The sequence below is a fragment of the Patagioenas fasciata genome, chromosome 38, assembly GCF_037038585.1.
Source record: "Patagioenas fasciata isolate bPatFas1 chromosome 38, bPatFas1.hap1, whole genome shotgun sequence".
In the NCBI taxonomy this organism is placed as follows: domain Eukaryota; kingdom Metazoa; phylum Chordata; class Aves; order Columbiformes; family Columbidae; genus Patagioenas; species Patagioenas fasciata.
In genome coordinates this window covers 1,585,039-1,610,302 of record NC_092557.1, presented here as the reverse complement: position 1 = coordinate 1,610,302, position 25,264 = coordinate 1,585,039, and the positions used below count along the sequence as shown (strand labels likewise).

Genomic DNA, 25,264 nt, shown 5'->3' with positions numbered 1-25,264 from the left:
TCGGCTCCTTTCGGCTCCTTTCGGCTCCTTTCGGCTCCTTTCGGCTCCTCTCGGCTCCTCTCGGCTCCTCTCGATTCCCATTGGTCCATTCGGCTCCTCTCGATTCCCATTGGTCCACTCGGCTCCTCTCGATTCCCATTGGTCCACTCGGCTCCTCTCGATTCCCATTGGTCCATTCGGCTCCGCTCGGCTCCTTTCGGCTCCTTCCGGCTCCTTCCGCCGCCGCTCGGCTCCTCTCCCCGGTTCCCCATGGACTGGTTCCACTGCAACCGCTGCTTCCTCCAGCGCGGCGCCCGCTTCTCCGTCACCACCTGCGGCCACGTCCTCTGCCAGCGCTGCGGGGCCGCCGGTACCCCCGAAAACCCCAAAAAACACCCCAAAACCCCCCCAAAAACCCCTTAAAACCCCCCAAAACCCCCTTAAAACGCCCCAAACCCCCCCCAAAACCCCTTAAACCCCCCCCAAAAACCCCCAAAATGCCCCAAAACCCGCCCAAAATACCCCCCCCCCCCAAAGCGGGAAAGCGCGGTTAAAACGCTTAAAATGCTTAAAAATAAACGGCTTTGGGGGCTTTTTAAGCGATGAAATGGGTTTAATGAGCGGGTTTGGTTCGTTTTAGAGGCTAAAATGGCCAAAAATGGGGATTTTTGGTGCTAAAATGAGCGAAAAATGGGGGTTTTACCTCAGTTTAAAATGGCGGGAAAAGGGGGTTTTGCCTCAATTTAAACCCCAAAATGCCCCAAAAATGGGGATTTTAAGGCGTTTTAAACCCCAAAATGGCCCAAAATGGGGATTTTAATTCATTTGTGAGCCTAAAATGACCAAAAATGGGGATTTTGGGGCATTTTAGGCGCTAAAATGAGCGAAAAATGGGGGGTTTCCCTCAGCTTAAAATGGCGGGAAAAGGGGGGTTTTGCCTCAATTTAAACCCCAAAATGCCCCAAAAATGGGGATTTTAAGGCGTTTTAAACCCCAAAATGGCCCAAAATGGGGATTTGAATTCATTTGTGAGCCTAAAATGACCAAAAATGGGGATTTTGGGGCATTTTAGGCGCTAAAATGAGCGAAAAATGGGGGTTTTCCCTCAGCTTAAAATGGCGGGAAAAGGGGGGTTTTGCCTCAATTTAAACCCCAAAATGCCCCAAAAATGGGGGTTTTAATGCGTTTTAAACCCCAAAATGGCCCAAAATGGGGATTTGAATTCATTTGTGAGCCTAAAATGACCAAAAATGGGGATTTTGGGGCATTTTAGGCGCTAAAATGAGTGAAAAATGGGGGTTTTACCTCAGCTTAAAATGGCGGGAAAAGGGGGGTTTTGCCTCAATTTAAACCCCAAAATGCCCCAAAAATGGGGATTTTAATTCGTTTTAAACCCCAAAATGACCCAAAATGGGGGTTTTAGGGCGTTTTAAACCCTAAAATGACCAAAAATGGGGATTTTGGGGCATTTTAGGTGCTAAAATGAGCAGAAAATGGGGGTTTTACCTCAGCTTAAAATGGCGGGAAAAGGGGGGTTTTGCCTCAATTTAAACCCCAAAATGCCCCAAAAATGGGGATTTTAATGCGTTTTAAACCCCAAAATGGCCCAAAATGGGGATTTTAATTCATTTGTGAGCCTAAAATGACCAAAAATGGGGATTTTGGGGCATTTTAGGTGCTAAAATGAGCGAAAAATGGGGGTTTTACCTCAGCTTAAAATGGCGGGAAAAGGGGGGTTTTGCCTCAATTTAAACCCCAAAATGCCCCAAAAATGGGGATTTTAATGCGTTTTAAACCCCAAAATGGCCCAAAATGGGGATTTTAATTCGTTTTAAACCCCAAAATGACCAAAAATGGGGATTTTTGGTGCTAAAATGACCCAAAAACAGGGGTTTTCCCTCAGTTGAAAAATGGCGGTAAAAGGCTTTCCCGCCAATTCGAAGCCGTTTTAAAGCCCCCAAACGGGGTTTTTTGGCCCCAAATGGGGTCCCTGGGGGGGGTGCCCCCCATGTGGGGGTGGGGGCCCCCAAGAGGGGCGGTTTTGGGGCGTTTTGGGGTGTTTTGGTGAGTTTGGCTCTCTCAGCAGGGCCCTGTGTGGTGTGTGGGGCGCAGTGCAGGACAAGGGAGGTGGGGAACCAGGTGGGGGCGTGACCTTTGACCCCTGGGACCCCCATTGCCCCCATTGCCCCCATTGCCCCCATTGCCCCCCATTGCCCCCCATTGCCCCCATTGCCCCCATTGCCCCCCATTGCCCCCATTGCCCCCCATTGATCCCCATTGCCCCCATTGCCCCCCATTGACCCCCATTGCCCCCCATTGCCCCATTGCCCCCATTGCCCCCATTGCCCCCCATTGCCCCCCATTGCCCCCCATTGCCCCCATTGCCCCCATTGCCCCCCATTGATCCCCATTGACCCCCATTGATCCCCATTGCCCCCATTGATCCCCATTGCCCCCCATTGCCCCCCATTGCCCCCATTGCCCCCATTGCCCCCCATTGCCCCCCATTGCCCCCCATTGCCCCCATTGCCCCCATTGCCCCCCATTGCCCCCATTGCCCCCCATTGATCCCCATTGCCCCCCATTGATCCCCATTGCCCCCCATTGCCCCCCATTGCCCCCCATTGTCCCCATTGCCCCCATTGACCCCCATTGCCCCCCATTGTCCCCATTGCCCCCATTGATCCCCATTGCCCCCATTGCCCCCATTGCCCCCATTGCCCCCATTGCCCCCCATTGCCCCCCATTGATCCCCATTGCCTCCCATTGTCCCCATTGCCCCCATTGCCCCCATTCCCCCCCATTGCCCCCATTGCCCCCCATTGCCCCCCATTGCCCCCCATTGCCCCCATTGCCCCCATTGCCCCATTGATCCCCATTGCCCCCCATTGCCCCCCATTGACCCCATTGCCCCCATTGCCCCCCATTGCCCCCATTGCCCCCCATTGCCCCCCATTGCCCCCATTGATCCCCATTGCCCCCATTGCCCCCCATTGAGCCCCATTGCCCCCCATTGATCCCCATTGCCCCCCATTGCCCCCATTGCCCCCATTGATCCCCATTGCCCCCCATTGCCCCATTGCCCCCATTGATCCCCATTGCCCCCCATTGATCCCCATTGCTCCCATTGATCCCCATTGACCCCCATTGATCCCCATTGACCCCCATGAACCCTCTTGACTCCCCTTGCCCCCCATTGATCCCTGTTGACCCCATTGCCCCCATTGCCCCATTGCCCCCATTGCCCCCATTGCCCCCCATTGACCCCCGCTGACTCCCACTGACCCCCATTGTCCCCCATAGCCCCCCATTGCCCCCATTGCCCCCCATTGACCCCCGCTGACTCCCACTGACCCCCATTGCCCCCATTGCCCCCATTGCCCCCATTGCCCCCATTGCCCCATTGCCCCCATTGCCCCCATTGCCCCCATTGCCCCCCATTGCCCCCCATTGCCCCCATTGCCCCATTGTCCCCATTGACCCCATTGCCCCCATTGTTCTCCCCCCAGCTGCATCCCGACCAGCGCCGGTTCTTCCGCAGCCCCACGGAGTCGGCCACACGGGCCCTGACGCAGCTGTCACAGGTACGGGACATGGGGACAATGGGACAGTGGGGGCAGTGGGACAATGGGGCAATGGGGGGCAATGGGGCAATGGGGGCAATGGGGGCAATGGGGGCAATGGGGGTAATGGGGGTAATGGGGACAATGGGGGGCAATGGGACAATGGGGCAATGGGGGTTAATGGGGGGCAATGGGGGGCAATGGGGGCAATGGGGGCAATGGGGGGCAATGGGGGGCAATGGGGGCAATGGGACAATGGGGCAATGGGGGTAATGGGGGACAATGGGGGGCAATGGGGGCAATGGGGGTAATGGGGGCAATGGGGGTCAATGGGGGTCAATGGGGATCAATGGGGGACAGTGGGGGGCAATGGGGGCAATGGGGAGCAATGGGGGGCAATGGGGGGCAATGGGGGCAATGGGGACAATGGGGCAATGGGGCAATGGGGGTTAATGGGGGGCAATGGGGTCAGTGGGGTCAATGGGAATCACTGGGGGGCAATGGGGTCAATGGGGGGCAATGGGAGTCAATGGGGATCAATGGGGGTCTATGGGGGCAATGGGGATCAATGGAAGTCAATGGGGGGCAATGGGAGTCAATGGGGATCAATGGGGGCAATGGGGACAATGGGAGTCAATGGGGTCAATGGGTCAGTGGGGTCAGTGGGGATCAATAGGGGGCAATGGGGGTCCATGGGGGGCAATGGGGGGAAGTGGGGGGCAATGGGGATCAATGGGGTCAATGGGTCAATGGGAGTCAATGGGGATCAATGGGAGTCAATGGGGTCAATGGAGTCAATGGGTCAATGGGGGTCAGTGGGGTCAGTGGGTCAATGGGGGTCAGTGGGTCAATGGAGGGCAATGGGGTCAATGGGGGTCAATGGGGGTCAGTGGGGTCAGTGGGGGGCAATGGGATCAATGGGGGTCAATGGGGGTCAATGAGGTCAGTGGGTCAATGGGGTCAGTGGGTCAGTGTGTCAATGAGGTCAGTGGGTCAATGGGTCAGTGGGTCAGTGGGTCAATGGGTCAGTGGGTCAGTGGGTCAGTGGGTCAGTGTGGGGCTGTCCCCCCCGTCCCCCGTGCTGTCCATGGCAGGTGTGGCGGTTCCAGGCGGCCCAGGCCGAGCTGCGGGTGACGCGGCAGCGCGAGGCGGCCGAGAGGGCCCGGAGGGACCTGCAGGAGGCGCAGAGGTGGGACCGGGGGACCCATAGGGACCATAGAGACCCACAGGGACCCATAGGGACCATAGAGACCCACAGGGACCCACAGGGACCATAGAGACCCACAGGGACCCATAGGGACCCATAGGGACCCATAGGGACCATAGAGACCCATAGGGACCACAGAGACCCACAGGGACCATAGGGACCCATAGGGACCCATAGGGACCATAGAGACCCACAGGGACCCATAGGGACCCATAGGGACCCATAGGGACCATAGAGACCCATAGGGACCATAGAGACCCACAGGGACCCATAGGGACCCATAGAGACCCATAGAAACCCATAGAGACCCATAGAGACCCATAGAGAGCCATAGAGACCCATAGAGACCCATAGGGACCCATAGAGACTATAGAGACCATAGAGACCCATAGAGACCCATAGAGACCCATAGAGACCCATAGGGACCCATAGAGACCCATAGAGACCCATAGGGACCCATAGAGACCATAGAGACCATAGAAACCCATAGAGACCCATAGAGACCATAGAGACCCATAGAGAGCCATAGAGACCCATAGAGACCCATAGGGACCCATAGAGACTATAGAGACCATAGAGACCCATAGGGACCCATAGAGACCATAGAGACCCATAGAGAGCCATAGAGACCCATAGAGACCCATAGGGACCCATACAGACCCATAGACCCCAATAGACCCCCATAGAGACCATAGAGACCCATAGAGACCCATAGGGACCCATAGAGACTATAGAGACCATAGAGACCCATAGAGACCCATAGAGACCATAGAGACCCATAGAGACCCATAGAGACCCATAGGGACCCATACAGACCCATAGACCCCCACAGACCCCCATAGAGACCCATAGAGACCCATAGGGACCCATAGAGCCCCATAGAGCCCCATAGGGACCATAGAGCCCCATATGGGCGCCCTATGGGCAGGGTGCCCCCCATCCTTGGGGTCCCGCCCCCCATTTTTGGGTCTCTCTGTCCCCCCAGGGAGCTGCAAACGCTGCGGCGGGAAAACGCGGAGCTGCGCCGGGCACAGGTACCATAGAGACCCATAGATTGACCCATAGATTGACCCATAGAGACCCATAGAGACCCATAGAGACCCATAGGGACCCATAGAGACCCATAGGGACCCATAGCGCCCCATAACCCCCTTGTCTCCCCAGCTCTCCCCAGTGTGGCCCAGCAGGTGACGATGGCAACGACCCCCCCCAGCCCCATAAGTGGGGCCGCTTGGGGGTCCCGGCCCCACTGACCCCCATGTGACCCCCACCAGAGGCTCCGCCCCCCGGCCCGTGGGCGTCACCTCCCCCGCCAGCACCGGTGAGATCTGGGGGGGCACTTGGGGGTCAGTGGGGGGCAATGGGGTCAATGGGGATCAATGGGGGCAATGGGGAGCAATGGGGGTCAATGGGAGTCAATGGGGATCAATGGGGGGCAATGGGGAGCAATGGGGGTCAATGGGAGTCAATGGGGATCAATGGGGGGCAATGGGGGTCAATGGGGGGCAATGGGGGGCAATGGGGGCAATGGGGGGCAATGGGGGGCAATGGGGGCAATGGGGGCAAAGGGGATCAATGGGGATCAATGGGGGGCAATGGGGTCAGTGGGGGGCAAAGGGGTCAATGGGATCAATGGGGGGCACTTGGGGGGCAATGGGGGCAATGAGGGGCAATGGGGTCAATGGGGATCAATGGGGGGCAATGGGGATCAATGGGGGGCACTTGGTGCTCAGTGGGGTCAGTGGGGTCAATGGGGGTCAATGGGGATCAATGGAGATCAATGGGGTCAATGGGGATCAATGGGGATCACTGGGAGTCAATGGGGGGCAATGGAGATCAATGGGGGCAATGGGGATCAATGGGGGGCAATGGGGGTCAGTGGGGGGCAATGGGGGGCAATGGGGATCAATGGGAGTCAATGGGGATCAATGGGGGCAATGGGGGGCAATGGGGATCAATGGGGGTCAATGGGGGGCAATGGGGATCAATGGGGGGCAATGGGGGGCAATGGGGATCAATGGGGGGCACTTGGGGGTCAGTGGGGTCAATGGCGGGCAGTGGGGATCAATGGGGTCAATGGGGCAATGGGGGCAATGGGGGGCACTTGGTGCTCAATGGCGGTCAATGGGGTCACTGGGGGTCACTGGGGGGGGGTCACTCCTCCAAACTGGTCCAAACTGGTCGGACCTGCTCCCCCAGCCCCCGCCCAGCGCCGCCAGCTCAGCGGCCAAACCGTCAGGTAAACCCCCCAAATCCGCCCTTTTTCACCCCAAAATACCCCCCTGCCCCTCCCCCCCATCCCCTTTCCCCCCCGCTTCCCCCCCCTCCTCCTTCAAAAGCTCCAAATCCCCCTCTTTTCACCCCAAATCAGCCGCTCCGCCTCGGCCACGCCCCCCGGTGAGAGACCCCCGTTTCGCGCCTTCTTCCCCCGGGCCACGCCCCCCAGCGCCGACGCCACGCCCCCTTTCCCCCCCCACGCCCGCTGGTTGGCCGGCGCTCACCGCAGCGCCTAAGCCACGCCCCCTTTCCCTTCCTCCACACCCTCCCTTTATCCACAAGCCCCGCCCCTTTACCACGGATTGGCTGGGGAAGCGGAAGCGCCGCGTCATGCCCTCACTCAACATGGCGCCCGCCTGGCAAAGCCGCCGACCAATCCGCGCCCGCCCCGCCGCGTCCCCTTAGCAACGCGCCCGCCAATCCGCGCTCCTCCTCACCCCCCCGCTCCCCCTCCCCTTAGCAACGCGCCCACCAATCCGCTCCCCCTTAGCAACGCGGCGTCCAATCCGCGCTCCCCCTCACCCCCCGCTCCCCCTCCCCTTAGCAACGCGCCCACCAATCCGCGCTCCCCTCCCCTTGCCGGCGCGGCCAGCCAATCCCCGCTCGCCTTTTCTGGTCGCTTAGCAACGCTCCGTCCAATCCCCGCGCGTCTCCGGGCGTTTTTCCCGCGGCGCATGCGCCTCCCCGCCTCTTTTTTGGGGCGGTTTCGCCCCTTTTTGGCCACTCCCAGCAGCCTTTGCGCTCCAAGATGGCGCTGGCGAATATTCTGAACTCATGGGAGACCCAAAAGCTGCTGGATTTGTCCCAAAATGAGGGGGAAAAGCCCCAAAAGGGGGAGATTTGGCCCCAAAACGGGCGCTTCCCGTTGCTGGAGGCGCCGCGCTGGGGATTCGAACCCACGGAGCTGCCGGGGCCCGGGATCCGGATCCTGCATGGAACCACAACCCTGGCCTGCAAGGTGAGGGACCCAGGAGTGCCCCGGGGGACCCAGGAGTGCCCCGGGGGACCCAGGAGTTCGGGGAGGGACCCAGGAGTGCCCCATAGGTCCCCAATACCCCCCCAGAGGGACCCAGGAATGCCCCATAGATCCTCAATACCCCCCCAGAGGGACCCAGGAGTGCCCCAGAGGGACCCAGGAATGCCCCATAGATCCTCAGTACCCCCCCAGAGGGACCCAGGAGTGCCCCAGAGGGACCCAGGAATGCCCCAATATCCCCAATACCCCTCCAGAGGGACCCAGGAATGCCCCATAGATCCCCAATACCCCCCCAGAGGGACCCAGGAGTACCCCTGAGGGACCCAGGAATGCCCCAATATCCCCAATACCCCTCCAGAGGGACCCAGGAATGCCCCATAGATCCCCAATACCCCCCCAGAGGGACCCAGGAATGCCCCATAGATACCCAATACCCCCCAGAGGGACCCAGGAGTGCCCCATAGACCCCAATACCCCCACAGAGGGACCCAGGAGTGCCCCAGAGGGACCCAGGAATGCCCCATAGATCCCCAATACCCCCCAGAGGGACCCAGGAGTGCCCCAGAGGGACCCAGGAATGCCCCAATATCCTTGATACCCCCCCAGAGGGACCCAGGAGTGCCCCAGAGGGACCCAGGAATGCCCCAATATCCCCAATACCCCCCCAGAGGGACCCAGGAGTGCCCCAGAGGGACCCAGGAATGCCCCATAGATCCCCAATACCCCCCCAGAGGGACCCAGGAGTGCCCCCAAAACCCCCAGAGGGACCCAGGAGTGCCCAAGAGGGACCCAGGAATGCCCCATAGACCCCAATACCCCCCCAGAGGGACCCAGGAGTACCCCAGAGGGACCCAGGAATGCCCCATACATCCCCAATACCCCCCCAGAGGGACCCAGGAGTACCCCAGAGGGACCCAGGAATGCCCCATAGACCCCAATACCCCCCCAGAGGGACCCAGGAGTGCCCCAGAGGGACCCAGGAATGCCCCATAGATCCCCAGTACCCCCCCAGAGGGACCCAGGAATGCCCCATAGATCCCCAATACCTCCCCCGAGGGACCCAGGAGTGCCCCAGAGGGACCCAGGAGTGCCCCATAGATCCCCAATACCCCCCCAGAGGGACCCAGGAGTGCCCCAGAGGGACCCAGGAATGCCCCAATATCCTCAATACCCCCCCAGAGGGACCCAGGAGTGCCCCAGAGGGACCCAGGAATGCCCCAATATCCCCAATACCCCCCCAGAGGGACCCAGGAGTGCCCCCAAAACCCCCAGAGGGACCCAGGAGTGCCCCTTGGGGACCCAGGAATGCCCCATAGATCCTCAATACCCCCCCAGAGGGACCCAGGAGTGCCCCAGAGGGACCCAGGAGTGCCCCATAGATCCCCAATACCCCCCCAGAGGGACCCAGGAATGCCCCATAGATCCTCAGTACCCCCCCAGAGGGACCCAGGAGTGCCCCAGAGGGACCCAGGAATGCCCCCAAAACCCCCAGAGGGACCCAGGAGTGCCCAAGAGGGACCCAGGAATGCCCCATAGACCCCAATACCCCCCCAGAGGGACCCAGGAGTACCCCAGAGGGACCCAGGAATGCCCCATAGACCCCAATACCCCCCCAGAGGGACCCAGGAGTGCCCTAGAGGGACCCAGGAATGCCCCATAGATCCCCAAGACCCCCCCAGAGGGACCCAGGAGTGCCCCAGAGGGACCCAGGAATGCCCCATAGATCCCCAAGACCCCCCCAGAGGGACCCAGGAGTGCCCCAGAGGGACCCAGGAATGCCCCATACATCCCCAATACCCCCCCCCAGAGGGACCCAGGAGTGCCCAAGAGGGACCCAGGAGTGCCCCATAGACCCCAATACCCCCCCAGAGGGACCCAGGAGTGCCCCAGAGGGACCCAGGAGTGCCCCATAGATCCCCAATACCCCCCCAGAGGGACCCAGGAGTGCCCCAGAGGGACCCAGGAATGCCCCATAGATCCTCAGTACCCCCCCAGAGGGACCCAGGAGTGCCCCAGAGGGACCCAGGAATGCCCCATAGATCCCCAGTACAACCCCAGAGGGACCCAGGAGTGCCCCATAGATCCTCAGTACCCCCCCAGAGGGACCCAGGAGTGCCCCAGAGGGACCCAGGAATGCCCCATAGATCCCCAGTACAACCCCAGAGGGACCCAGGAGTGCCCCATAGATCCCCAGTACCCCCCCAGAGGGACCCAGGAGTGCCCCAGAGGGACCCAGGAATGCCCCATACATCCCCAATACCCCCCCAGAGGGACCCAGGAGTGCCCAAGAGGGACCCAGGAATGCCCCATAGACCTCAATACCCCCCCAGAGGGACCCAGGAGTGCCCCCAAAACCCCCAGAGGGACCCAGGAGTGCCCCATAGACCCCAATACCCCCCACGAGGGACCCAGGAGTGCCCCAGAGGGACCCAGGAATGCCCCAATATCCTCAATACCCCCCCAGAGGGACCCAGGAATGCCCCATAGATCCCCAATACCCCCCCAGAGGGACCCAGGAGTCCCCCAGAGGGACCCAGGAATGCCCCATAGATCCCCAATACCCCCCCAGAGGGACCCAGGAGTGCCCCAGAGGGACCCAGGAATGCCCCATAGACCCCAATACCCCCCAAGAGGGACCCAGGAGTGCCCCAGAGGGACCCAGGAATGCCCCATAGATCCCCAATACCCCCCAGAGGGACCCAGGAGTACCCCTGAGGGACCCAGGAATGCCCCATAGATCCCCAATACCCCCCCAGAGGGACCCAGGAGTACCCCTGAGGGACCCAGGAATGCCCCATAGATCCCCAATACCCCCCCAGAGGGACCCAGGAGTCCCCCAGAGGGACCCAGGAGTGCCCCAGAGGGACCCAGGAGTGCCCCATAGGTCCCCAATACCCCCCCAGAGGGACCCAGGAGTGCCCCAGAGGGACCCAGGAGTGCCCCATAGATCCCCAATACCCCCCCAGAGGGACCCAGGAGTGCCCCAGAGGGACCCAGGAGTGCCCCATAGATCCCCAATACCCCCCCAGAGGGACCCAGGAGTGCCCCATAGATCCCCAATAGCCCCCCGAGAGGGACCCAGGAGTGCCCCAGAGGGACCCAGGAATGCCCCATAGATCCCCAATACCCCCCCAGAGGGACCCAGGAGTGCCCCAGAGGGACCCAGGAATGCCCCAATATCCCCAATACCCCCCCAGAGGGACCCAGGAGTGCCCCAGAGGGACCCAGGAATGCCCCATAGATCCCCAAGACCCCCCCAGAGGGACCCAGGAGTGCCCCAGAGGGACCCAGGAATGCGCCATAGATCCCCAATACCCCCCAGAGGGACCCAGGAGTGCCCCAGAGGGACCCAGGAGTGCCCCATAGACCTCAATACCCCCCCAGAGGGACCCAGGAGTGCCCCAGAGGGACCCAGGAATGCCCCATAGATCCCCAATACCCCCCCAGAGGGACCCAGGAGTGCCCCAGAGGGACCCAGGAATGCCCCATAGATCCCCAATACCCCCCCAGAGGGACCCAGGAGTGCCCCAGAGGGACCCAGGAGTGCCCCATAGATCCCCAATACCCACCCAGAGGGACCCAGGAGTGCCCCCAGAGGGACCCAGGAGTGCCCCATAGATCCCCAATACCCCGCCAGAGGGACCCAGGAGTGCCCCAGAGGGACCCAGGAATGCCCCATAGATCCCCAATACCCCCCAGAGGGACCCAGGAGTGCCCCATAGGGACCCAGGAATGCCCCATAGATCCTCAATATCCCCCCAGAGGGACCCAGGAGTGCCCCCAGAGGGACCCAGGAGTGCCCCATAGATCCCCAATACCCCCCCAGAGGGACCCAGGAGTGCCCCAGAGGGACCCAGGAATGCCCCATACATCCCCAATACCCCCCCAGAGGGACCCAGGAGTGCCCCAGAGGGACCCAGGAATGCCCCATAGATCCCCAAGACCCCCCCAGAGGGACCCAGGAGTGCCCCAGAGGGACCCAGGAATGCCCCATAGATCCCCAATACCCCCCCAGAGGGACCCAGGAGTGCCCCAGAGGGACCCAGGAATGCCCCAATATCCTCAATACCCCCCCAGAGGGACCCAGGAATGCCCCATAGATCCCCAATACCCCCCCAGAGGGACCCAGGAGTGCCCCAGAGGGACCCAGGAGTGCCCCATAGGTCCCCAATACCCTCCCAGAGGGACCCAGGAGTGCCCCAGAGGGACCCAGGAATGCCCCATAGACCCCAATACCCCCCCAGAGGGACCCAGGAGTGCCCCTTGGGGACCCAGGAATGCGCATAGATCCCCAATACCCCCCCAGAGGGACCCAGGAGTGCCCCAGAGGGACCCAGGAATGCCCCATAGATCCCCAATACCCCCCCAGAGGGACCCAGGAGTGCCCCAGAGGGACCCAGGAGTGCCCCTTGTGGACCCCGGAGCGCCCCAATATAACCCCAGAGCGACCCAATAATCCCCCCCAAACCCCCCAAAACCCATTTTAGGACCCCCCCAACCCCCATAACCCCCTCTCTCCCCCCAGTTCCCCCATGGCGTGGTGGTCGCCGTGGACTCTCGGGCCACCGCCGGTTCCTACATCGCCTCCCAAAGCGTGGAGAAGGTTCTGGAGATCAACGCCTCCCTCATCGGCACCATGGCCGGCGGTGCGGCCGATTGTAGCTTCTGGGAGCGCCTGTTGGCCCGGCAGTGCCGGGTGTACCGCCTGCGCAACAAGGAGCCCATCTCGGTGGCCGCCGCCTCCAAGCTGCTGGCCAACATGGTCTATCAGTACCGGGGCATGGGGCTGAGCATGGGCACCATGATCGCCGGCTGGGACAAGAGGGGGCCAGGTGGGGCTGGGGGCACTGGGGGGCACTGGGGGTCAATGGGAGTCAATGGGAGTCAATGGGGGTCGTTGGGAGTCAATGGGGGTCGTTGGGAGGCAATGGGAGTCAATGGTGGCCAATGGGAGTCAATGGTTGCCATTGCATTGGGTTGAGGTCTTGTTGGCCATTGGTCAAGGTCTTGGGTCAATGGGGGTCAATGGGGATCAATGGGGGTCAATGGAGGTCAATGGGGGGCAATGGGGATCAATGGGGGTCAATGGGGATCAATGGGAGTCAATGGGAGTCAATGGGGGTCAATGGAGGTCAATGGGAGTCAATGGGGGTCAATGGAAGTCAATGGGACTCAGTGGGGGTCAATGGGGATCAATGGGGGTCAATGGGGATCAATGGAGGTCAATGGGGATCAATGGGGGTCACCCAGAACTGGCGGGGCCACCAGTGGGTCTCCATGGCCACCATTGACCCCCCATGGCCACCAACGGTTCCCATTGTCTCCCATTGACCCCATTGACCCCATTGACCTGTATGGGTCTCTAATGACCCCCATTGCCCCCCATTGATCTCTATCGGTCTCTATTGCCCCCCATTGATCCCCATTGCCCCCATTGCCCGCCATTGCCTCCCATTGACTTACATTACCCCCCATTGTCCCCCACTGTCCCCCATTGATCCCCATTGCCCCCATTGATCCCCATTGACCCCCATTGCCCCCCATTGACTCCCATTGACCCCCATTGACTCTCATTGCCCCATTGTCTCCCATTGACCCCATTGACTTCCATTGATCCCATTGCCCCCCATTGCCCCCCATTGCCCGCCATTGCCCCCCATTGCCCCCCATTGACTTCCATTGGCTTCCATTGACCCCATTGACCCCCATTGACCCCCATTGATCCCCATTGACTTCCATTGACTTCCATTGACTTCCATTGACTTCCATTGCCCCCCATTGCCCCCCATTGCCCCCCATGGGCTTCCCTTGACCCCCATTGATCCCCATTGACTTCCATTGATCCCCATTGACTTCCATTGATCCCCATTGCCCCCCATTGCCCCCCATTGACTTCCATTGGCTTCCCTTGACCCCCATTGACTTCCATTGGTTTCCATTGGCTTCCATTGACTCCCATTGCCCCCACTGCCCCCCATTGACTCCCATTCACTCCCATTGACTCCCGTTGACTTCCATTGGCTTCCCTTGACCCCCATTGAGTTCCATTGACTTCCATTGATCTCATTGACTCCCATTGCCCCCATTGCCCCCCATTGCCCCCCATTGAGTTCCATTGACTCCCATTGATCCCCATTGACTTCCATTGATCCCCATTGCCCTCCATTGTCCCCCATTGCCCCCCATTGACTTCCATTGGCTTCCCTTGACCCCCATTGACTTCCATTGGTTTCCATTGGCTTCCATTGACTCCCATTGCCCCCACTGCCCCCCATTGACTCCCATTGACTCCCATTGACTCCCGTTGACCCCCATTGACTCCCATTGACTCCCATTGACTCCCATTGACTCCCATTGACTTCCATTGACCCCCATTGACTCCCATTGACTCCCATTGACTCCCATTGACTCCCATTGACCCCATTGCCCCCATTGACTCCCATTGCCCCCATTGACTTCCATTGACCCCATTGACTTCCATTGACTTCCATTGGCTTCCATTGACTCCCCTTGCCCCCCATTGCCCCCCATTGACTCCCATTGACTTCCATTGACTTCCATTGACCTCATTGACTTCCATTGACTCCCATTGATCCCCATTGACTTCCATTGCCCCCCATTGCCCCCCATTGACTTCCATTGGCTTCCATTGACCCCCATTGCCCCCCACTGACTTCCACTGAGTTCCATTGACTCCCCTTGCCCCCCATTGACTTCCATTGACTCCCATTGACCCCCATTGACTTCCATTGAGTTCCATTGCCTCCCCCTGCCCCCCATTGCCCCATTCCCCTCCCCGCTCTCTCTCCCTCCCTACCCCTCAACCCCCGTCTCCCTATGTCTCAACCTCCGCGTCCCCCCCAGGCCTGTACTACGTGGACAGCGAGGGCACCCGCGTCCCCGGCTCCGCCTTCTCCGTCGGCTCCGGCTCCACCTACGCCTACGGGGTCCTCGACCGCTCCCTGCGCCCCGGGCTGTCCGTGGACGCCGCCTGCGCCCTGGCCCGCCGCGCCATCTTCCAGGCGGCCACCCGAGACGCCTACTCCGGCGGCCGCGTCTCCGTCTACCACGTAGGACCCCGAGGGTGGCGTCGCGTCTCTTGCGACAACATGGCCGACCTGCAGGGGCGCTATGGGGCCCAGCCCCACACTTATGGGGGGGAACCCCAAGGGGAGGAGCCAACCCCGTGAATTAAAGAAGCCCCGAAAGTCCGGGGGTGCTGAGCTCAAGTGGAGCTGGGAGCCATTGGGTTCTATTGGGGATCGTCAGTAGGGTTCAGAGTGAACAAATGCATTGGGTTCTATGAGGAGGGGAGGGGGGGGAGTGGGTGAATGGGGACCCAGGAGTGCCCCAAGGGACCCAGGAGTGCCCCAAGGGACCCCAAGAATACACCAGAGGGACCCAGGAGTGCCCCAGAGGGACCCAGGAGTGCCCCAGAAGGACCCAGGAGTGCCCCAGAGGGACCCAGGAGTGCCCCAAAGGGACCCAGGAGTTCCCCAAGGGACCCAGGAGTGCCCCAAAGGGACCCAGGAGTGCCCCAAAGGGACGGGAATGAGGCTCCTGGGGGACCCAGGAGTGCCCCAAGGGACCCCAAGAATACACCAGAGGGACCCAGGAGTGCCCCAGAGGGACCCAGGAGTGCCCCAGAGGACTGGGGATCCATTGGGTTCTATTGGGGATCGTCAGTAGGGTTCAGAGTGAACAAATGCATTGGGTTCTAGGAGGAGGGGAGGGGGGGGGAGTGGGTGAATGGGGACCCAGGAGTGCCCCAAGGGACCCAGGAGTGCCCCAAAGGGACTGGAATGAGGCTCCTGGGGGACCCAGGAGTGCCCCAAGGGACCCAGGAGTGCCCCAAAGGGACCCCAGGAATACACCAGAGGGACCCAGGAATGCCCCAGAAGGACCCAGGAGTGCCCCAATGGACCCAAATAGAGGACCCAAGGGACCCAGGAGTGCCCCAATGGACCCCAATAGGGGACCCAGGAGTGCCCCAAGGGACCCAGGAGTGCCCCAATGGGCCCAATAGGGGACCCAGGAGTGCCCCAAGGGACCCAAATAGGGGACCCAGAATGGACCCAAAATTGACCCAAAATGACCAAAAATGGACCCAAAATGACCCCAAATGAATCAAAATGAACCCAAAATGGCCCAGAATGGACCCAAAATGAATCAAAATGGACCCAAAATGACCCAAAATGGACCCAAAATGAACCCAAAATGACTCAAAATGACCCAAAATGTTCCCAAAATTGACCCAAAATGGCCCCAAATTGAGCAAAATTGACACAAAATGACCCAAAATGGACCCAAAATGGACCCCAAATGACCCAAAATGGACCCAAAATGACCCAAAATGGACCCCAAATGACCCAAAATGGACCCCAAATGACCCAAAATGACTCAAAATGGACCCAAAATGGGCCCAAAATGCCCCAAAATGCCCCAATTCCCTTTATTATTGAACCCAGGGTGGGGGGGGGCGGGCGAAACCAACTCAGCCGGCGGGGGGGGGGAGTGTTGGGGGTGGCTCCGCCCCTTCATGGCCACGCCCCCTCGTGGCCACGCCCTCCATTCAGACCGCCCCGTGTTTCAGGCTCCCCGGAGGCCCCGCCCCCTGGAGGCCCCGCCCCCCGTGGCCCCGCCCCCGGAAGCCCCGCCCCTGAGCGCCAGCACCAGGTGCAGCACCGACCCCCCCTGGATTTTGTAGTCGGCCGCGGTTTTCTCGTCGTTCCTGGGGGAGCCAATGGGAGAGAGGGAGGGGCTGAGGACACGCCCACCGGCGGGGGAGGGCACGCCCACCCCTGGGCTAAGCCACGCCCACCTCGGAGCCCCTCATTGATCCCCACTGACCCCCATTGCCCCCCATTGACCCCCATTGATCCCCATTGACTCCCATTGACCCCCATTGATCCCCATTGCCCCCCATTGATCCCCATTGATCCCCATTGCCCCCCATTGACCCCAATTGATCCCCATTGACTCCCATTGCCCCCATTGACCCCCATTGCCCCCCATTGCCCCCATTGATCCCCATTGCCCCCCATTGCCCCCATTTCCCCATTGCCCCCCATTGCCCCCATTGCCCCCATTGCCCCCCATTGCCCCCATTGCCCCCATTGCCCCCATTGCCCCCCATTGCCCCCATTGCCCCCATTGCCCCCCATTGCCCCCATTGCCCCCCATTGATCCCCATTGCCCCCCATTCCCCCCATTGCCCCCCATTGCCCTCCATTGCCCCCATTGTCCCCCATTGTCCCCCATTGCCCCCTATGGGCCCCTATGGGTCCCATTCACTCCCATTGGTCTCTATGGGTCCCTATGGGTCTCTATGGGTCCCATTGACTCCCATTGCCCCCCATTCCCCATTGACCCCCATTGACCCCACTGCCCATTGCCCCCCATTGCCCCCATAGCCCCATTGCCCCCATAGCCCCATTGACCCCCATTGCCCCCATAGCCCCATTGCCCCCATAGCCCCATTGACCCCCATTGCCCCCCATAGCCCCATAGCCCCCATAGCCCCCCAGCTCACATCTGCTTCCCACTGTAGATCAGCCTCTGTTGCTGGGGGGGGATCCCCTCTTTCTCCTCCACCCTCTCCTTGATCCGCTCCACCTGCCCCCCAAACCCCCCCCCCAAAATGAGAGGGGGCGGGGCCAGGAGGGGGCGGAGCCTCAGCCACAAGGGGGCGTGGCCAAAAGGCCCCCAAAGGGGCGGGGCTTCCCTACCTTGTCGGTGGGTTCGATGTCGATCTCGATCTCTTTGCCCGTCAGGGTCTGGGGGAGCAATGGGGGGCAATGGGGGTCAATGGGGGCAATGGGGGGCAATGGGGGGCAATGGGGGGCAATATGGGCAATGGGGATCAATGGGGGGCAATGGGGGGCAATGGGGCAATGGGGGCAATGGGGTAATGGGGGGCAATGGGGTCAATGGGGCAATGGGGGGCAATGGGGGGCAATGGGGTCAATGGGGCAATGGGAGCAATGGGGGCAATGGGGGGCAAGGGGGGCAATGGGGGTAATGGGGGGCAATGGGGGGCAATGGGGGGCAATGGGGGCAATGGGAGTCATAGAGACCCACAGAGACCCATAGAGACCCATAGGGACCCATGGGAGTCAATGGGACCCATAGGGGCCCATAGAAGTCAATGGGGGGCAATGGGGTCAATGGGGTGCAATGGGGGTCAATGGGATGAACTGGGAGGGATCTGTGGGGCACTGGGATGAACTGGGGGGTCACTGGGATGAACTGGGAGACATTAAAGGAGCCACTGGGATGAACTGGGGGTCACTGGGATGAACTGGGATACATTAAAGGGGTCACTGGGATGAACTGGGATGAACTGGGGGGCACTGGGATGAACTGGGAGACATTAAAGGGGTCACTGGGATGAACTGGGGGGCACTGGGAGACACTGGGGGGGGGGTCAATGGGGCTCAATTCATTTCAATGGGGACCAATGGGGCTCAATGGGGACCAATGGGGACCAATGGGGCTCAATGGGGCTCAATGGGGACCAATGGGGTTCAATGGGGTTCAATGGGGGTCAATGGGGTTCAATGGGGGTAAATGGTGCCCCCCCCCCACCCACAATGCCCCGCGCCCCCCTCACCTTCACTTTAATGAGCATCGCGTCGCTTTCCCCGCTCGGCCGGAAGCGGAAATCACCCCCAAACCACACCCAGGAACACCTCCCCCCCTAATTAACCCCGCCTTTAATTAACCCCGCCCTTCATTAATTAATTAACAACCAATTTAACGAGCGAGCTCCCCCCGCTCCTCCCGCCTCGGCCGCTCCGCTCAAAATGGCGCCGCCGCACCGCCCCCCCCGCGCTCTGATTGGCTGCGCGCCTCGCCCCGCCCACCGCGCCACGCACGGGGGGGGGGGCGAAGCGGCAAAACCCCCAAAAATGACCAAAAATCGGTTTTTTACGCGTTTTTCACCGCCGAACGGAGCATTGGGGGCGCCGCCCCGTCCCCCCCAAGCGGCGCTGAAGGCGTTTGAACCGATTTAGGGCGTTTTAAGGGATTTTAAAGGGGTTCGCCCCCCCCCGGCTCCCCCCGCGGTGGTTCGGTCCGGTTGCCAGCAATGCGGCGCGGGGTTTGAGCCAATCAGGAGCGGGCGGAGCGGCCGCGGGCCAATCAGGGAGCGCGGGGGGCGGGGTTTGGCTTCGTGGGGGAGCCCTTTGGCTCCTTATTTGGCAGCGCCTTGGAATTAACGGCTCGTTAATTAGCAGCGGGTTAATTAAGCTCTGGGGCTTAATTAGGGCGAGGGGGGGACTCACCGGGGGGGGGCGGGGAGCAGCGGGGACGAGCCTGCGGGGGGAAAGCGGGTTAATTAACCCCTACGCCGTTAATTATCCAACTTAATTAGCACCCCCCCCTTGGTCATTAAGCCCGCCCACGCTAATTAGCACCCCCCATGCTAATTAGCACCCCCCCACACTAATTACCTTCTTGGGCGGGGTCACTTCGGGGTCACCGATGAACTCTATGGGGGGCGGGGAATGGGGTGAACTGGGGGTCCCCATTGGCCACGCCCCCTTGGCCACGCCCCCTTGGCACTCACCCAATGGCGGCGGCTGGAGGGGGCGGAGCCTGCGGAGGCGGCGGGGCCGCGGAGGGGGCGGAGCCACGGGAGGGACTGGGGGGGGGGAATGGGGATGAATTGGGGGGGTGTGAGGCCACGCCCCCCCCGAGGCTCCGCCCCCCCCTTGAGGCCCCGCCCTACCCAGGGGGGCGTGTCCCACGTCGCTGAGGTAGCGGCTGAGGATTGGCAGCTCCGGGGGGCGGGGCCCCGGGGGGGCGTGGCTGAGAACCAGGGCGGTCAGCTGGGGGCGGGGCCAGGGAGGGGGCGGGGTTAAAGAGGGGAGGCGGGGCCGTCCACTGACCCCATTGATCCCCATTGACCCCCATTGCCCCCCATTTCCCCCCATTGCCCCCATTGCCCCCCATTGACTCCATAGCCCCCCATTGCCCCCCATTGCCCCCATTGACCCCCATTGCCCCCCATTTCCCCCCATTGCCCCCATTGCCCCCCATTGACTCCATAGCCCCCCATTGACCCCCATTGACCCCCATTGCCCCCCATTGACCCCATTGACCCCCATTGCCCCCATTGCCCCCATTGCCCCCATTGCCCCCCATTGCCCCCATTGCCCCCCATTGCCCCCCATTGCCCCCATTGCCCATTGCCCCCCATTGCCCATTGACCCCCATTGCCCCCCATTGACCCCCATTGATCCCCATTGCCCCCCATTGATCCCCATTGCCCCCATTGATCCCCATTGCCCCCCATTGACCCCCATTGCCCCCCATTGCCCCCCATTGCCCCCATTGCCCCCATTGCCCATTGAATCCCATTGCCCCCCATTGCCCCCATTGCCCCCCAAGTCCCCATTGCCCCCATTGCCCCCCATTGCCCCCCATTGCCCCCATTGCCCCCCATTGCCCCCCATTGCCCCCCATTGCCCCCATTGCCCCCATTGACCCCCATTGCCCCCCATTGATCCCCATTGCCCCCCATTGACCCCCATTGCCCCCCATTGCCCCCCATTGCCCCCCATTGACCCCCATTGCCCCCATTGACCCCCATTGCCCCCCATTGATCCCCATTGCCCCCCATTGCCCCCCATTGCCCCCATTGTCCCCATTGCCCCCCATTGCCCCCCACTGCCCATTGCCCCCCATTTCCCCCATTGCCCCCATTGCCCCCATTGCCCCCCATTGATCCCCATTGCCCCCATCGCCCCCATTGCCCCCATTGCCCCCATTGCCCCATTGCCCCCCATTGCCCCCATTGCCCATTGCCCCCCATTGCCCCCCATTGACCCCATTGCCCCCATTGCCCCCATTGCCCCCATTGCCCCCCATTGCCCCATTGCCCCCATTGCCCCCCATTGCCCCATTGCCCCCATTGCCCCCATTGCCCCCATTGCCCCCATTGCCCCCATTCCCCCCATTGCCCCATTGCCCCCATTGCCCCCCATTGCCCCCATTGCCCCCATTGCCCCCATTGCCCCCCATCGCCCCCATCGCCCCCATTGCCCCCCATTGCCCCATTGCCCCCCATTACCCCCATTGCCCCCATTGCCCCCATTACCCCCATTGCCCCCATTGCCCCCCATTGCCCCCATTGCCCCCCATGGTCACCAGTCTGGGCTCCGGGGGGGGCAGCGCCGCCTCCACCCTGCGCAGGAACTCGTGGAACAGCCCCTCCAGGGACCCCAGGAACCGGTCGCCGTATTCCAGCCCAGCAGCAAACTGGGACGGACTGGGATGAACTGGGACGCACTGGGACCCCCCCCGGGGCACTGGGGGGGGACGTGGGGGGGATCTATGGGGTAATGGGGGCTACTGGGAGGCCACAATTGGCCTCTGGGGGGGGTACCCAGTGCATTGAGGTCCACACTGGTCCATACTGGTCTATACTGGTTTATACTGGTTTATACTGGTTTGGCTCTGGGGGTGTTGGGGGGACCCCTGGGGACCCATTTGGGCTCAGAAAAGCCATAGAAAGGGCCCTTAAGCCCCATACTGGGCCATACTGGTCCATACTGGTCTATACTGGTTTATACTGGTCTATACTGGTTTATACTGGTTTGGCTCTGGGGGTGTTGGGGGGACCCCTGGGGACCCATTTGGGCTCCGAAAAGCCATAGAAAGGGCTCTTAAGCCCCATACTGGGCCATACTGGTTTATACTGGTCTATACTGGTCTATACTGGACTCACCTCCAAATACTCGGCCCGCCGCACTGGATCTCCCAGTAAGCCCAGTATGAGCTCCCTGAAGTTCTCCTGGGCCTCCCCGACCAATCGGAGCTCACGCGGAGTCTGGGGGCGGAGCCGGGGTACGCCTGGGTCCCTCTGGTTGCCCCAGTTCAACCCAGTTCAACCCAGTTCATCCCAACCCGGGGGTCACTCACGGGCTGGGTGGGGCCGGGGGGCGGAGCTTCCAGCCCCTCCCCCTCCGGGAAGAACCAATCGAGGGCGTCGAGGATCCGCCCGTCGGGTTCGGCCTCGCGCAGCATCCGCATCAGCACCTGCACGATGGCCGACGGTGAGGGGCAAGATGGCCGCCAAGGGGGGGGCAAGATGGCCGCCAAGGGGGGGCAAGATGGCCGCCAAGGGGGGGCAAGATGGCCGACAAGGGGGGGACAAGATGGCCGCCAGGCCCCAATATGGCTGCTAGTTCCAATATGGCCGCCAGCTCCAATATGGCTGCCAGTTCCAATATGGCCGCCAGTTCCAATATGGCTGCCAGTTCCAATATGGCCGCCAGGCCCAATATGGCTGCCAGTTCCAATATGGCCGCCAGGGCCAATATGGCCGCCAGTTCCAATATGGCCGCCAGGGCCAATATGGCCGCCAGTTCCAATATGGCCGCCAGCTCCAATATGGCTGCCAGTTCAATATGGCCGCCAGGGCCAATATGGCCGCCAGTTCCAATATGGCCGCCAGGGCCAATATGGCCGCCAGTTCCAATATGGCCGCCAGCTCCAATATGGCCGCCAGTTCCAATATGGCCGCCAGGCCCAATATGGCTGCCAGTCCAATATGGCCACCTGTTCCAATATGGCTGCCAGATCCAATATGGCCGCCAGTCCCAATATGGCCGCCAGTCCCAATATGGCTGCCAGTTCCAATATGGCCGCCAGCTCCAATATGGCCACTGGTTCCAATATGGCCGCCAGTTCCAATATGGCTGCCAGCTCCAATATGGCCGCCAGTTCCTAATATGGCCGCCAGTTCCAATATGGTCGCCAGTTCCAATATGGCTGCCATTTCCAATATGGCCGCCGGTTCCAATATGGCCGCCATTTCCAATATGGCCGCCACCTTCCTCCCCAGGTCCTTCCCATGATGCCCCGGGGTGGCGGCCATCTTGGTCCCCTGGCGGCCATATTGAAACTGGCGGCCATATTGGAACTGGTGGCCATATTGGAATTGGCGGCCATGTTGGAACTGGCGGCCATATTGGGTCAGGCGGCCATATTGGGGACTGGCGGCCATGTTAGGGCCCCATCGGCCATCTTGGGGACCAGCGGCCATCTTGGGGCCCTATCAGCCCTCTTAGGGACCCGTCGGCCATCTTGGGACTGGCGACCATCTCATGTGACCGTCGGCCATCTTGGAGCCCTATCAGCCATATTGGGGCCCTATGGGCCACCTTGGGGCCCTGTCGGCCATCTTGGGGCCCCACTGGCCATCTTATGCTGGCGGCCATGTTAGGGCCCCGTCGGCCATCTTGGGGCCCCATCAGCCATCTTGTGCTGGCGGCCATCTTGGGGCCCCATCAGCCATATTGGGGCCCTATGGGCCATCTTGGGGCCCTATCGGCCATATTGAGGGACTGGCGGCCATCTTGGAGCCTCGTCGGCCATCTTGGAGCCCTGTCGGCCATCTTGGGGCCCTACCAGCCCTCTTAGGGACCTGTCGGCCATCTTGGGGCCCCATCGGCCATCTTACGCTGGCGGCCATCTTGGGGTCCTGTCGGCCATCTTGGGGCCCTATGGGCCATATTGAGGGACTGGCGGCCATGTTAGGGCCCCGTCGGCCATCTTGCGTCCCCGTCGGCCATCTTGGATCCCCGTCGGCCATCTTGGATCCCCGTCGGCCATCTTGGCGTCAGGGCGGGGCCCCAGGGGAGGTGTCGTCCACTCACGGCCGCCCGCAGGCCCAGGTGCAGCCGGGCCGAGTGCCGGAAGCGCAGGAGCCCCGGGGCCGCCCGCCCCAGGGTCTCCAGCAGCGCCAGGACCCGCCCCCATTGGCTGAGGCTCCGCCCACGCACCGCCTGCCACGCCCCCGCCAGCGCCACCCGCAGGGCCAGGGCGCAACTGGGGAGACAGAGAGGGGGAGGGGGGCGGGGCATCAGGAAACCCCGCCCACCCGCCCGTGGACACGCCCGCTGGGTCGAGGCTCCGCCCACCAAGTCGAGGCCCCGCCCACTAAGCCGGGGCTCCGCCCACAGCTCCGTGGCCACACCCACTGACCAAGAACCCCACCCCGGCTCCATAGCCCCGCCCACCACATCGTGGCCCCGCCCACCCAGCCGTGGCTCCACCCACCCAATCGAGGCCCCGCCCACTAAGCCGTGGCCACACCCACCCAACCGAGGCCCCACCCACCCAGTCGAGGCTCCGCCCATCAAGTGGAGGCCCCGCCCACTAAGCCGGGGCTCCGCCCACAGCTCCGTGGCCAGACCCACTGACCAAGAACCCCACCCCGGCTCCATAGCCCCGCCCACCACATCGTGGCCCCGCCCACAAAGCCGTGGCTCCGCCCACCCAGCCGAGGCTCCTCCCACCCAGTCGAGGCCCCGCCCACAACGCGGCGACCACGCCCACAAAGCCGTGACCCCACCCACTAAGCCGTGGCCACGCCCACCCAGCCGAGGCTCCGCCCACCAAGTGGAGGCCCCGCCCACTAATCCGGGGCTCCGCCCACAGCTCCGTGGCCACACCCACACAGCCCAGGCTCCTCCCACCGAGTCGAGGCCCCGCCCACAAAGCCGTGGCCCCACCCACTAAGCCGTGGTTCCACCCACCCAATTGAGGCCCCGCCCACTAAGCCGTGGCCACGCCCACACAATCGATGCCCCACCCACCCAGTCGAGGCCCCGCCCACCCAGCCCTCCTAGGCCCTCTGGCCCCACCCACTGATCCAGACCCCCCCCAGCTCCATAGCCCCACCCACCACTCCCTGGCCCCGCACACCCAGTCGAGGCCCCGCCCACAACCCCTTGGTCCCTCCCTTATCCCCTTGGCCCCGCCCACAGCCCCTTGGCCCCACCCACAACCCCTTGGACCCCTCCCCTATCCCCTTGGCCCCTCCCCTATTCCCTTGGCCCCGCCCACAACCCCTTGGCCCCTCCCCTATCCCCTTGGCCCCGCCCACACCCTACAGTCTCCCCCCCACCCCCCTTGGCCCCGCCCACCCCCCTGTGGCCCCGCCCCCCCACTCCACCACCTCCCCCCCACCCCCTTGCCCCCCCCCCCCTCACCTGCCGTCCCCATTTCCCGCGCTTTTCCGCGGCGCTTTCGTCATTTCCGCCGCTCCCCCCTCCCCGGGAGGGGGGGGCAGGGGTGGGAATTTGGGGGGATTTGCTTAAATTTGGTGAATTTTGCCCTTTTTCGGGGGCTTTTCACCCAAAAAGCGGCGGCTCCGCGGCGGAAATGGAGGCCGCGCCGGAAGTCCCGCCCCTCCGTGCCCCCCCCATCTCCCCATTGGCCGCCGGCGCTGCCGCTCAAAGAGGCGGTGAC

General features: G+C 62.1%; 4 protein-coding genes across 11 annotated transcripts; 2 read left to right on the top strand and 2 right to left on the bottom strand.

Annotated features, from left to right (window-relative positions):
* Positions 1-166: 166 nt before the first annotated feature.
* On the top strand, positions 167-7,435 carry RNF212B (ring finger protein 212B). 8 transcript variants are annotated; one of them, XM_071801405.1, is made up of 9 exons: positions 167-349; positions 2,063-2,118; positions 3,489-3,563; positions 4,652-4,731; positions 5,735-5,783; positions 5,914-5,936; positions 6,024-6,070; positions 6,949-6,988; positions 7,121-7,391. In XM_071801405.1, the coding sequence occupies exons 1-9, from the start codon at positions 250-252 to the stop codon at positions 7,260-7,262; spliced, it is 612 nt and encodes a 203-aa protein (XP_071657506.1). In that variant the 5' UTR covers positions 167-249; the 3' UTR covers positions 7,263-7,391. The 8 variants fall into 8 exon arrangements, with proteins under 8 accessions (XP_071657506.1, XP_071657505.1, XP_071657503.1 ...); XM_071801404.1 differs by having other exon boundaries at positions 4,637-4,731; XM_071801402.1 differs by lacking the exon at positions 5,735-5,783 and having other exon boundaries at positions 2,066-2,106; positions 4,637-4,731; positions 7,121-7,435.
* Positions 7,436-7,595: 160 nt separating this feature from the next.
* On the top strand, positions 7,596-15,231 carry PSMB5 (proteasome 20S subunit beta 5). Its single transcript, XM_065859326.2, has 3 exons — positions 7,596-7,984; positions 12,528-12,834; positions 14,867-15,231. Exons 1-3 carry the CDS (start codon positions 7,775-7,777, stop codon positions 15,190-15,192), a joined length of 843 nt encoding a protein of 280 aa, XP_065715398.1. The 5' UTR covers positions 7,596-7,774; the 3' UTR covers positions 15,193-15,231.
* Positions 15,232-16,430: 1,199 nt separating this feature from the next.
* On the bottom strand, positions 16,431-18,770 carry NEDD8 (NEDD8 ubiquitin like modifier). The gene is made up of 4 exons (XM_065859338.2): positions 18,615-18,770; positions 17,731-17,778; positions 17,535-17,617; positions 16,431-16,733 (listed from the first exon to the last, which is right to left on the bottom strand). Exons 1-4 carry the CDS (start codon positions 18,630-18,632, stop codon positions 16,592-16,594), a joined length of 291 nt encoding a protein of 96 aa, XP_065715410.1. The 5' UTR covers positions 18,633-18,770; the 3' UTR covers positions 16,431-16,591.
* Positions 18,771-19,733: 963 nt separating this feature from the next.
* On the bottom strand, positions 19,734-25,202 carry TINF2 (TERF1 interacting nuclear factor 2). The gene is made up of 6 exons (XM_071801393.1): positions 25,006-25,202; positions 23,668-23,839; positions 21,929-22,045; positions 21,735-21,836; positions 21,155-21,315; positions 19,734-19,833 (listed from the first exon to the last, which is right to left on the bottom strand). Exons 1-6 carry the CDS (start codon positions 25,047-25,049, stop codon positions 19,830-19,832), a joined length of 600 nt encoding a protein of 199 aa, XP_071657494.1. The 5' UTR covers positions 25,050-25,202; the 3' UTR covers positions 19,734-19,829.
* Positions 25,203-25,264: the final 62 nt, after the last annotated feature.

Excerpts from the sequence above, each read along its gene's own strand:
- TINF2 (XM_071801393.1), bottom strand. The coding sequence starts at position 25,049 with ATGACGAAAGCGCCGCGGAAAAGCGCGGGAAATGGGGACGGCAG. Across the intron at positions 22,046-23,667 it reads ACCTGGGCCTGCGGGCGGCC|GTGCTGATGCGGATGCTGCG; the intron begins GTGAGTGGACGA and ends GCCATCGTGCAG. Across the intron at positions 21,837-21,928 it reads CCCCCGGCCCCACCCAGCCC|ACTCCGCGTGAGCTCCGATT; the intron begins GTGAGTGACCCC and ends CTCCGCCCCCAG.
- RNF212B (XM_071801399.1), top strand. The coding sequence starts at position 250 with ATGGACTGGTTCCACTGCAACCGCTGCTTCCTCCAGCGCGGCGCCCGC. Across the intron at positions 3,564-4,636 it reads CCCTGACGCAGCTGTCACAG|GTGTGGCGGTTCCAGGCGGC; the intron begins GTACGGGACATG and ends TGTCCATGGCAG. Across the intron at positions 6,071-6,948 it reads CACCTCCCCCGCCAGCACCG|CCCCCGCCCAGCGCCGCCAG; the intron begins GTGAGATCTGGG and ends CTGCTCCCCCAG.
- PSMB5 (XM_065859326.2), top strand. The coding sequence starts at position 7,775 with ATGGCGCTGGCGAATATTCTGAACTCATGGGAGACCCAAAAGCTGCTG. Across the intron at positions 7,985-12,527 it reads CCACAACCCTGGCCTGCAAG|TTCCCCCATGGCGTGGTGGT; the intron begins GTGAGGGACCCA and ends CTCTCCCCCCAG. Across the intron at positions 12,835-14,866 it reads CTGGGACAAGAGGGGGCCAG|GCCTGTACTACGTGGACAGC; the intron begins GTGGGGCTGGGG and ends CGTCCCCCCCAG.
- NEDD8 (XM_065859338.2), bottom strand. Across the intron at positions 17,618-17,730 it reads ACATCGAACCCACCGACAAG|GTGGAGCGGATCAAGGAGAG; the intron begins GTAGGGAAGCCC and ends TTTGGGGGGCAG. Across the intron at positions 16,734-17,534 it reads ATCTACAGTGGGAAGCAGAT|GAACGACGAGAAAACCGCGG; the intron begins GTGAGCTGGGGG and ends TGGCTCCCCCAG.